The 12,136-nt window shown below is 42.3% G+C and overlaps 2 protein-coding genes across 3 annotated transcripts in view; both read left to right on the forward strand.

Moving 5' to 3' along the window:
• The window catches only part of LOC103604576, a 45,230-nt gene extending 45,085 nt beyond the window's left edge, over positions 1–145 (forward strand). Inside the window, exon 18 of the mRNA XM_008589149.1 lies at positions 32–145. Coding sequence (XP_008587371.1) covers positions 32–145 — 114 coding nt within the window. The remainder of the gene's footprint in view (positions 1–31) is intronic.
• A 1,109-nt stretch (positions 146–1,254) lies between these two features.
• LOC103604574 (voltage-dependent N-type calcium channel subunit alpha-1B) overlaps positions 1,255–12,136 on the forward strand; it is a 96,274-nt gene continuing 85,392 nt past the window's right edge. For both annotated transcript variants that reach the window (XM_008589148.1, XM_008589147.1), the window contains exon 1: positions 1,255–1,414. In XM_008589148.1, the coding sequence (XP_008587370.1) occupies positions 1,327–1,414 (88 nt within the window). In that variant the 5' untranslated portion in view covers positions 1,255–1,326. The remainder of the gene's footprint in view (positions 1,415–12,136) is intronic.

Raw genomic sequence — 12,136 nt, forward strand, 5'->3', positions numbered from 1 at the left:
CCCGGCGCGGCGCCACCGAACCCGGCACAAGGCGCCGCCCGCGCACGAGGCCGCCGAGAAGGACGCCGCGGACGAGGCGGCGGAGGGTACCCAGGGGACCCAGGACGCCCAGGACAAGGAGCTCCGGAGCCACCAGCCCGAGTGAGCGAACGGTCACGCGGCCGTGGAGGGACAGGGGTCGCCTGGGCCCCAGTGTCCTGGCTGGGCGGGGTCCACGGGGTTGGTCAGCGGACCTGGCCAGGCTGCCCCGTTCACCCTCACCCTGCCCGGCAAGGTGGCCCTTCAAGTGCTTAAAGCTGCTTGGCGGGGACTGTGCCCACGAGTGTCGGCTGCTATTTTAAGAGACCCCAGGAGAAAGGGCTCAGGGGAGGTTGTCAGTCTTGCTGTGGGACATAAGGGCTTGGGAGGAACGAAGGGGCCCCCCAGGAATAGAAACTGGGGGACACTGTGGAGGGAGGACAGGCTGGAGAGCATGAGAGAGCCCGAGGGGGACACTGCTGGCTGGTGGGGCTAGGGGCCAGGCTGTGTGGCCACCAACAGAAAGGACCCACAGGCTGGTGCGGCCGTCTCCTTGGCTGCCATGGGACCTGCCTTGACTCTGAGAGGCCTGGAGTAACAGGAGCCAGGGGCCAGGCTGTGTGGCCACCAACAGAAAGGACCCACAGGCTGGTGTGGCCGTCTCCTTGGCTGCCATGGGACCTGCCTTGACTCTGAGAGGCCTGGAGTAACAGGAGCCTGGAGGTTGGCAGTAGCAGTCTCCATGCTTGCCAACTGGCCACAGGCCACCCATAGCACAAGCAGCTGGAGGCCACGGCTCAGGACCAGCCGGCAGTCGCACTGTCTGTGTGTGCAGAGCTCCGTGCAGGCCTTTGGCCTGGGGGGGGGCACCGGGTGGAGTGGCTTAGGGACACATCCTGCTCCAGTGTCCTTCATTCTGCAAACAGTTCTATTTCACATAAACATTTTGATGCCAGCTATGCCAGTTTCTGTGCCAGGGGCAGGTAGGTGAGTCAGCCTCATCCCTAGCATTCAGATCTAAAGATGAAGAAGCGTGCAGGGTGATAAAAACCATACAAAATGCCAGAGTAGCAGAGGAGGTGGTCAGAGATTTATTTGGTCTGGGCAGAGGCTTAAGGAGCTGGGTTTTGCAGACTGAATAGGAGCCTGGGGCTGCGTCAGACTCTGATGTGCATTCTTCGTCGCAGGGAGCCACACTGTGACCTGGAGGCGCAGGGTGTGGGCCCTGTGCATGCACTGCCCAGCACCTGTCTCCAGAAGGTGGAAGAACAGCCAGAGGACGCAGACAATCAGCGAAACGTTAGTCGGATGGGCAGTCAACCCTCAGACCCGAGCACCACTGTGCACATCCCAGTGACGCTGACAGGACCTCCTGGGGAGACAACGGTAGTTTCCAGTGAGTATCTTCCTGTACCAGTAGGGCAGGGCTCAGCCTGTGCAGGTCCACCTCTCTCGGTCCCTCCTGCTGCACCACAGCTGCTTGTGGATCCAGCTTTTCTCTGCGCATTGTTCTCCCAGCTGGAGAGAAAGCCCTTTGCTGTCAGCATTTGTCCCTTGATATCCCTTTGCTTTTTAGTGCACCAGAGAGAACTGAAGGGTAAGCTCCATTCTCCCCCCTTCCAAAAGTATTTGCAAGTTGCCAGCTAAGTGCCCGGCACTGTGTTAGGGTGCTGCAAGCACAGCAGAGGGGAGCCAGTCTTGTAGGAAGACAGAACACAAAACAGCCACGACTCTCTGTAGTTGCACAAAAGCTGCTAAAGACTGTGGCCACAGCCTTGACTGGGGCCGAGAACTAGCGGGTGAGGAGGAGGAGGTTCTCGGTAGGTGTCTTCTCACCTGCCCACGTGCTCACGTGGTCCCTGCTCTGAGGTTTCCCCGAGGCCCCGGCTGAGCTGCCTCCTTTCTTCCGCCCACTCCCTCACACACAGTTCGTAAGACCTGAGTGAGCAGCCTGTCCATGCCTGACTGTGTGTAGGTGCAGGTGTCATTCCTGTCCCCAAGCCTGTCTAGTAGGGAGAAACTTGCAGGTGACAGATACAGACCCTCACACAGTGGGGAGGATGCGCGGGCATTTCATGAGCACCGTGGAGCTGCTTTCCCTTCTCAGGTACAGAGAGAGCATTTTGAGGGAAGAGGGGAGAAGCCACAGAAACAGGCTCACGTGGATGCCAGGTGAAGCGTCCAGGCTTCAAACGGGGACCCGGTCATGATACCATTGTCCCGGGGATGACAGTGGGGGTGGCAGGCTCAGCTTCCCCTCCCTCTTTGCGTCCTTGAAGGAAAGCTGTCCCTGGTCCATTGTCTTGTTTCGCTTCCCATGGGCACAAGTAAGTCTTTGTCTTCCCTGCCCTGCTCGCCACAGTCTGATTCTTTCTGGATATGCTTGAGGACAAGCCCAGGGTCCCCACCTGGCTTTTGCCCAAAGGAGTCCAGACGTGACCCCCTCCCCACCCTCCTTACCCGTAGCTGCTATAGGCAGCCCCTGAGCTTTGCACTGTGTCTATAGTTTTCCTTTTCCAGCACGTCACAGAGTTGGAATCACACACTGTGCAGCCCTTTCAGACTGGCTTCTGTCACTTAGTGACATGCACTTGAGGTTCCTGCCTGTCATTTTGCGGTTCGATAGCTCATTTCTTTTTAGCACTGAATTAACACTCCATCGTCTGGATGTACCTCAGTCTGTTTAGCCATTCACCTACTGAAGGGCAGCTCAGTCGCTTCCGATTTTTGGCAATTATGAGTAAAACTGCTGTTAACATTCACGTTCAGGTTTTTTTGTGAGCGTAGTTTTCAGGTCATTTGGGTAAATAGGCAAGAGTGTGGTTGCTGGATTGTATGGTGAGACTAGGTTTATCTTTGTGGAAACTCACCCTGTCTTCCGAAGCGGCTGTGCCATTTTGCATTCCCATCGGCGATGAACAAGAGTTCCTGTTTTTCCACATCCTCACCAGCTTTTGGTGGTGTCAGTATTTTGGATTTTAGCCATTCGGATTGGGTGTGTAGTGGTGTCTTGTTTTAATTTGCAATTCCCTGGTGACATATGGTGTTGAGCATCTTTCAATATGCTTATTTGCCATCTGTGTATCTTCTTTGGTGAGGTTTCTGTTCAGATCTTTTGCCTGCTTCTGAATTGGCTTGTTTTTGTTTTCTAATTGTTGAGTTTTATGAGTTTTTGTATATTTTGGACACAAGTCTTTTATCAGGTTTGTGTTTTAGAAGGATTTTGACCTGGTTTGTGGCTCAGCTTTGCATTCTCTGGATACCTTGTATTTTTGGTTGTTACTGCTGGGGGGGCGGTAACCTGGTCCCTGTTATTACGTCTGTTAGACATAGAAATCTAGGTCATTGATTTTTAAATGTTAATTATGCATCCTGCTACTTTTCTGAATCCTCAAATTGTTGAGTGGTAGTGTTGGTTCTTTTTTTTCTTTTCTTCTGTCAGAACTTCTGCATTATAGCTCTAGCACTTCCTTTCCAGGTTTCAGGCCCCGCATTATTATCGTTTTTTTTGCCTGATTGCACTGGCCTGGACGCTGTCAAGTGGGAGAGGAGCTCGTGAGCACCTTTGCTTTGTTCCTGCCTGTACTGAGTCAGATTCTGGTTTGGGGCATGAGGAGTGTGTGTGTGCGTGTAAAATCATGATGTGACATCACGTGTGTAACTTCATGTTATAGTATCCGTTAATTCGCATTTCAATAAGTGTTTTTATCTGGAATAGATGTTGAATTTTGTTGAGGAACTTTTTAGCATCCATAGAGATAATGTATTTTTTCTCCTTAAATATGGGGATTTATAGTAATGAATTTCCTAATATGGCATTATCTTTGCAATCTCAAAGTAAACCCTACTCGTTTATTATATTTATTTTTAACGTGACGTTAGGTTGTGTTTAATATTTTGTGTAGGATTTTTGGGTCGGTACTTCTACGTGAGATGTGTTCTATAGCTTTCTTGTATTGTGTTAAGCATCACAAGGGTTAGGCATCAGGGCCATACAGTTATCTCTTGCTTCAGTCCACTGCTTCACTGCTCTGTTCCTGGAAGTGAAATGTTCTGAACGGGACTCCCGTTCCCGTTATTTTATTTTATTTTATTTTTTTTCCTTTTTTATCTGTTTTACTGGCCAGTAACGGGATTGCAACCCTCGGTGTTGCGCCCACACCGTGCTCAGCCAGTGAGCGGGAACCGGTTCTCCACATGGGATCCGAACCCTCAGCGGGAGCGCCGCCGTGCTCCCAAGCGGCACACTCTCCAGTGCGCCACCAGGCCAGCCCGTTCCCGTTATTTTAAATGATGAAAAATTATAATGTGCCACATGTCAACTCAAAATCCCCAACCAGTTACCTAAAGTATAACTAATGCACAGCTAAATAGTAAAAAGTAACAAACTATCACACTGGGACATAAAATACTTAGCATATTGTCTCCTGATCACCAGTTAAAATAGCTGTTAATAAGCAATTGCTTTGGACACTTCCTTTAAATGAAAATTGTTGCACTTTTCAAAAACATCCACACATGATTCTGATACTCTACCAAGTAAATTTGAAATCTTTCCTGAGAGTTTCCCCGCACATTATTTTGTTTGAAGGGTTGTATTGAGTTTGGGGATGTATACGATGTATACATTTTTTCTACATAAACATCAGCCAAAAAATCCAACAATGAGAGAGATGTGTGTTTTCCTGAAGTGTGGGCATTTCGCAGTCAGAGGTGCTCTATTAGGAAATTTTGCCCGAGGAGATATTCTGTGGGTTATACCTATTATTGGTTCATAAAAAGAATTAAAATGTTTTCTTCTTTTCTTGTGCTCTGGGATAGTTCAAGTAACATTGAAATTATGTGGTCTTTAAACGTTTGGTAGAATTCCCTTGTGAAATCATGTGTCTGGACTTTTTTTGTAGGGTAGTTTGTTAATAATTTCTCTATCTCTGTCTGGATATTGATCTGTTTAAATATTGTTGTCTCCTGACATGAGTTTGGTAAAGTATATTTTCCTTAGAAAGTATCCATTTAATCACTTACTAGCTCTGTGAATTAAAAAAAAAAAAAAAGAAATTATCCACTTTAGGCTTTTCAATTTATTTACATAGACTTATGCAAAGGAGGGGCTTAAGTAATTTGTTCTGTTTTGTTTTTAATTTCCTTCTCATTCAGCATTTTCCCCCCTTGTCATTTTTTTATCCTGCGTATTTGAATATTTTCCTTTTTTTCTTGATAAGATTTGTTAACCGTCTATCCATTTTGTAGATTTTCATAAAAAGAAAACCAGCGTTTTAATTTATTTGTTAGTTCTTGTCATTTTTTTATCCTGCGTATTTGAATATTTTCCTTTTTTTCTTGATGAGATTTGTTAACGGTCTATCCATTTTGTAGATTTTCATAAAAAGAAAACCAGCGTTTTAATTTATTTGTTAGTTCTGCTACAGTTGTGTACTTAAAACCTTTACTTTTCAATTTTGTCTTTATTATTTCCTTCCTGCTTTCTTTTGTTTTAATTTGTCATTCCTTTTCTAGCTTCTTGAGTTGAACATTTTATTTATTTTATTATTTAATTTTTGTTATATCATTACTTAAAACTATGAACTTTCCTCCAATTACTAATTTAATTGTATCCTTTAGGTTCTGACATTTGGTATCTTCATTTTCACCAAATTTTACGATAAATTATGTAATTGTGGCTTATATTTGCCCTAGGTGTATGTTTGTAGATTCCTTGGGATATTGCACACAGAATCAAGTCATCTGCAGATGAACGTGAGATTTTTTTCCTTCCTGACACACATGCCTTTTATTTCCTTTGCTTCCCTTGTCACACTGGCTGGGGCTGACAGTGCCGTGTGGGACAGCTGTGGTGAGAACCGACGCTCTTCCCACGTTGCCGGCTTGTTCAATAGGGAGCATCAGTCTTTCACCGCTGAGTAGGATGGGAGCTGTAAGGTTTTTTATTTTGTTTTATTTTATTTTTTGAGATGTTCTTTTTCAAGTTGAGGAAATTTCTCTCTATTCCTTTTTCCCCCCATTTTTATTATGCATGGATGTTGAGTTTTATCAAATGTTTTTCTGCATCAATTGATATGATCATGTGGTTTTTCTTCTGTTAATATAGTAGTTTATATTAATTGATTTTTAAATATTAACTTGACCTTGGATACCTGGGATCAACCCTACTGGTTGTTGTGGATACTTATTTCTATATATTTTTTGCTGAATATTTGAATATTTTGTTGAGTTTTGCCTCTAGATGCATGAGGGATATTGGTCTGTAGTTTTCTTTTCTGTGCTGTCTTTGTCTGGTTTTGATATCACAGTAATACAGGATTCATAAAACGTTTTGGACTGGATGAAATTGTTCCTTCTTCTGTTTTTCAGAGGAGATTGTGTTGAACGAGTGTTAATTCTCCTTTAAATGTTTGGTAGAATTTGCTGATGCAACATTTCTCTTTGGGAATTTTCACATCACGTAAATTTTCTTAATAGTTATAGGGCTGTTATTTATTTCATACTGGGTGAGTTGTAGTAGTTTGTGCTTTTTGAGGAATTGGTCCATTTCAAATAAGTTGTCAAATTTCCGCATGTACAGTTGTTTGTAGTATTTCCTTAGTATCCTTTTGGTGCCTGCACGATCTGCGGTGATAGCTTGTCTGATTTCTAATATTGGTAATTTGTTGTCTTCTCTCTTTTTTTCTTTGTCAGTTTTGCTGGATGTATGTTAATTTTACTGATCGTTTCAAAGAACCAGATTCTTGTTTCATTGATTTTCTCTATTTTTCTGTTTTCAATTTCATTTGATTTCTGCTGTTTATTATTTTCACTTTTCTATTCTTTGGGCTTACTTTGTTCCTTTTTAGTTTCTTGAAGTGGGAGCTTAGATTATTGAGTTGAGTCTTCTTTTCTAAAGTAAACATTTAGTACTATAAATTTCCTTCTTTGCATTTCTTCAGATGCGTTCCACAGGTATTCATATTCTATATTTTCTTGTGTGTACAGTTCCATTTAAAATTTTTCCCCTAAGACTTCCCCCTTGAGCCATGGATTAGTTTCCATGTATTTGATGATTTTTCTGTTATCTTTCTGTTACTGACTTATAGTTTGATTACTTTGTGGCCATTGAGTACAATTTGTATTTTTTCAGTTCTTTTTAGTTTGTTAAATTTTGTTTTATGGTCCAGGACATGGCATATTTTGGTATACGTTCTGTGGGTGTTTGAAAGGAACACGCATTCTGCTGCTATTGGGTGGAACGTTCTGTGAGTGTCAATTAGATCCTGTTGGTTGGTAGCGTCATTGAGATTTCTGTATGTATGCTGATTTTCTGTCTAGACCTATCAACTGTTGAATTTCAAATCTGCAACTATAAATGTGGATTTATCTGTTTCTCTTTTCAATACCATGTGTTTTTGCTTCTTGTATTTGCAGTTCTGTTGTTGGGTACACACACATTTAGGATTTTTATGTTTTCTTGGTGGATTGTCCCTTTTATCATTGTGTAATGTCCTTATCTTTACCTGGCACTTTCTTTGAAATGACGTCTACTTTATCTTATATAAATATATCCACTCTTGCTTTCTTTTGATTAATATTTGCATGATATGCCTTTTTTATCCTTTCACTTTTAACCTAGGTATATTATATTTGAAATGAGTTTCCTGTAGACAGTGTATAGTTGGGTCATGTTTTTAGTCCACCCTGTCAATTCTGCTTTTTACTTGGCTTATTTAGACCACTTACATGTAATTATTGATAGATTAGGGCTTAAGTCTGGGGTTTTTTTTGTTTGTTTGTTTTCTGTTTGTTCTGTCTGCTTTTCATTTCTCTGTTTTTTTCCTGTCTTCCTGTGAGTTAACTGAACATATTTTAGAATTCCATTTTGATATGTCTATGGTATTTTTGAATGTATCTCTCATATAAGATTTTTAGTGGTATTACATTATATATTTGCAACTTACCCCTGTTTACTGGTGTTGTCATTTTACCAGTTTGAGTGAAATATAGAAACTTTACTTCTCTTTACATCTCTTTTTTTCTACCCCACTTATAATATAATTGTCTTAAATATTTCCTCTACATACCTTTAGAACCACATTTTTTGCTTCAACTGCCAAACGTGATTTAGAAAATTCAAGAGGAGAAGGAAAGTGTGTTGGGTTTACCCACATTTTTACTCCTGTTATTCTTCCTTCCTTCCTGATATTTCAATATTTCTTCTTTCATAATTTACTTTTTGTTTGGAGGAACTTCGTTAGCCATTCTTTTATTTTAGGTCTGCTGGTGACAGATTCTCTTAGTTTTCCTTCATCTGAGAATGTCTTGATTTTCCCTTCATTCCTGAAGGATATTTTCGTTGGGTATAGAATTCTGGGTTGACAGTTCTTTTTTTTTCAGCACTTGAAAAAACGTGTGCCTCTTCCTTCTGATCTCCATGGTTTCTGATGAGAAATCCACTGTCATTCGAATTGTTTTCTTCCTCTAGGTAAGATGTTTCTCTCTCGCTGCTTTCAAGAATTTTTTCTTTGTCTTTATATTTCAGAAATTTAATTATGATGTGTTTTGGCATGGGTTTCTTTAAGTTTATTCTGTTTGGGTTTCACTCGACTTCTTGAATCTGTAAGATTATGTCTTTTGCCAAATTTGGAAGTTTTTCATCCATGATGTCTTTGAATACTTCTTCAGCTTTGCCCTTTTTCTTTCCAGGCCTCTGATGACATTAATGTTTGATTTTTTTGTTATAATCTGAAAGGCCCCTGAGTTCTGTTCACTTTTTAAAGTCTGTTTTCTCTCTGTTGTTCAGATTGGGTAATTCCTGTTGTTCTATCTTCTAGATCACTGATTCTTTCCTCTGTGCCCTTCATTCTGCGATTGAGCCCATCTATTGAGTTTTTAATTTTAGTTGTATTTTTCAGTTCTAAAGTTTCCATTTGGTTCTTTATATCTTCTATTTCTTTGCTGAGGCTTTCTGTTTCTTTGGTGAGGTTTTCTATTTTTTATTTGTTTCAAGCGTGCTTTTCATTGTCTGAGCATTTCTACAATGGGTGCTTATAAAATCTTTGTCAGATAATTCTAACATCTGTTTCATCCTGGTGTCTATTGATTGTCTTTTCTCATTCATGTTGAGATCTTCCTGGTTTTTGGTGTGATGAGTGATTTTTGGTTGAAACCTAGACACTTTGAGATTATGTTATGAGCCTCTGAGTCTTATTTAAGTCTTCTGTTTTGCTGGTCTACTGTGACACCACTCTGGCAGGAGGAGGGTTGGTAGTAGTGTCATTACTGACAGATGAGGGCGAAAGTACAGGTTCCTCATTTGACCTCCACTGACCCCCAGTGGGAGGGGGCTCCTCATTACTGCTGGGCTAGGGTGGGAATTTCAGCTCCCCTTGAAGACTCCACTTATACTGACCTGGCTGGGAGAGTTAGGAGTGACTTGTGACTGACTGCTCCCCACATGGCTGCCATGACACAATGGAGCCTGACCTCATTACCTCCAGTGGCAGTGAAAATCCAGTCTTTCCTAGGACTCACTCTAGGAATGAGGGGGAAGGCATGCCTCATTCCTGCTGGGTGAGGCTCAAAGTCCAGCTCCCCGTGTGATCTTTCTGGCATTGTATGGGCTGGGGGGTCTTGTTACCACTGGGTGGTGATGAAAGTCCCTCCTCTCCACTTGGCTTTCTCTGACAGCACCCAGCATGGCCTTTGGGATGCTTCGTTACACTCAGTGAGGGTGGAAGTCCATGCTCCCCACTCAACCTCTGCTGGTTTGAGTGGAGGTGGGGCCGTATTTTTTTCTGTGGAGATTGGTTGTAGTATAGTGATTATTGTCCGTACATTTTCCATCTTGCTAGGTTGCCCCTTTCTTAGTCCTTTCACTAGGGAGAGCTGGATTTTGTTGGGGCTTTTAAAAATCTGCCCCTGTTGGCATTTCTGGCTTCTCTAGCACCAAGTCTGGGATATACGAGGCATAAAAACCGAACCCCGAAAAAGAAAACTTATTGTTATGTCATTCCTTGGGTCCCCAGGTCCCATACATACAGTAGTTCCCCCTTATCTGTGGTTTTGCTTTCTATGGTTTCAGATACCTGCGGTTAACTGCAGTCCAAAAATCACTACCCTTATGCTTTGGGGCCATTGTTAAGTAAAATAAGGGTTACTTGAACACAAGCACTGAGATACCATGACAGTTGATCTGAAAACTGAGATGGACACTAGGTGACTAATGGCCACCCGAACAGGATGGAGTGGATTGGTGGAAGATGTCACCATGCAACTCAGAACAGTGTGCAGTTTAAAACTTAAAAATTATTTATTTCTGGAATTTTCCACCTATGTTACAATGCCTGTGCCATTTACCTCACTTCCTTTCATCACATGGGCATTTCATCTTCTCACATCATTGCAAGATGAAGGAGGATGAGTGTGGTACAACAAGACGCTTTCAGAGAGAGGGTGGCGCATTTGTGCGACTTGTATTACAGGATGTTATTATGGTTGCCCTATTTTATCATTGGTTGTTGTTAAAGTGAAAAAATATGCAGAGGTAGATCTCTAAGATAACGTTTAATTTGGGAAAACAGGATTGTAATCTGGGGCACACACGGAGAGTGGGGCGGTCTCTGGTGTGTCCAAAGAACAGAGAAAAGTCTGGGAATTTTATTAGAGGAATGTTACATACTGTTTTGAAAGAAAGCTGTTTGGCACTGGTAGAGTTTTGGGAGTTGGCAGGCGTTGATTGGTGAGCGACAGCAGTAGATTAAATTAGTCTTGGTGTCGTGGCAGGTTGTTTCAGCAGCTACAAGGTACAACTAGTCTTCGTGTTGCAGCAGGCCGTGTCGACAGCCAGATTTGTAGAAGATTCTTCTTGCAGCAGGTGCTATGTGCCCTGAGTGCTTTTTTCTTCTGGCCCTTTGACTCCCATTTAGTTTGGGTATGACCAGAATGACCCAGTTGGTATAACCAACTTCCGCAGTTGTTAATCTCTCACTGAGCGTAATTTATAAATTAAGCTTTATCATAGGTATGTATGTGTAGGAAAAAACATACTGTATCTACGTTTCAGTACTATCCCCAGTTTCAGGTGTCCACTGGGGGTCTTGGAACATGTCCCCCATGGATAAGGGGACACTGCTGCAGTTAGTTGTGCTTAGTTCGATAGGTGGGGGAAGTATTTCTGCCTCATCCTTCTAGAAGCTGAATTCTTGAGTTAATTTTTATACGTGGTATGAGACAAGGGTTGTGTTTTTTTTTCCTCCCTATGATTTTCATTCTATTATTAATCATTCTATTTGTTGAGAAGAGTATCCTTTTTCCACTGAATTACTTTGACACTTCTGTCAAAAATCTATTGATAACTGTTATTTTATTTCAGGAAAACCTTCTGGGATTATAGTTTTAATTATTAGTCCTGTTATACTGTTGTTGTTTTTCTAATTTCAGACATTCCAGTTACAGACATTTTGGATCTACTTTGCTTGTCTTCTGTATAACTTTCCTTTTAATCCTTTTTAAACTCGTCTGTGGTTTCATATCTTTTTCGTTTGGCTCATTTCGCTCCTGTCTGCTTTTCCCCTTCCTGCACTTTCAGTCATGTCTGTCTTCCTCGGACTCCTTGTGATTTCTGAGATGCTTTTGTCTTTTTCTTCCGTTTCTCTCCTGAGTTTGGTCAGCTCTTATCTCACATCGCCTAGTTGTCCATCTGTTATTTATTTTGCACTTTTGAATCTGATTTGTCGTGTTCTTTCCTATTAGCAATTGCTTGTTTAATTATATTTAATTTATGCTGAAAAGTTGTGTTAGTTTTTCTCTGCTTTGCAGCTTCTTTGTGTGTGGAATATTGTCATTAGCTGAAAGGTTTTCATCTTTACTTTGTATTTTCTTCTTTCGGAATCTCAGTATGGATGTTGGGTTCTTTTCTCAGATGATGATAAAGTGTTCAATTTCGTATGGTTTCGTGGAGTGTGGGGAGGGGTCTGGGCGGCTTGACTTGCTTTCCCGCTTCTATTAGTGCAATGAGATTTCTTTGTCTGGCCTGGGGGGGGGGGGTCTGTCTAGCCCGGATCCTTTGATAATATCACACACCTCTGTGGGCTCCTTGACCTCGGCTACTTGCATCTCATCACTAAGC

The sequence above is a fragment of the Galeopterus variegatus genome, unplaced genomic scaffold (genome assembly GCF_000696425.1).
Source record: "Galeopterus variegatus unplaced genomic scaffold, G_variegatus-3.0.2 Scaffold5251, whole genome shotgun sequence".
Taxonomy (NCBI): domain Eukaryota; kingdom Metazoa; phylum Chordata; class Mammalia; order Dermoptera; family Cynocephalidae; genus Galeopterus; species Galeopterus variegatus.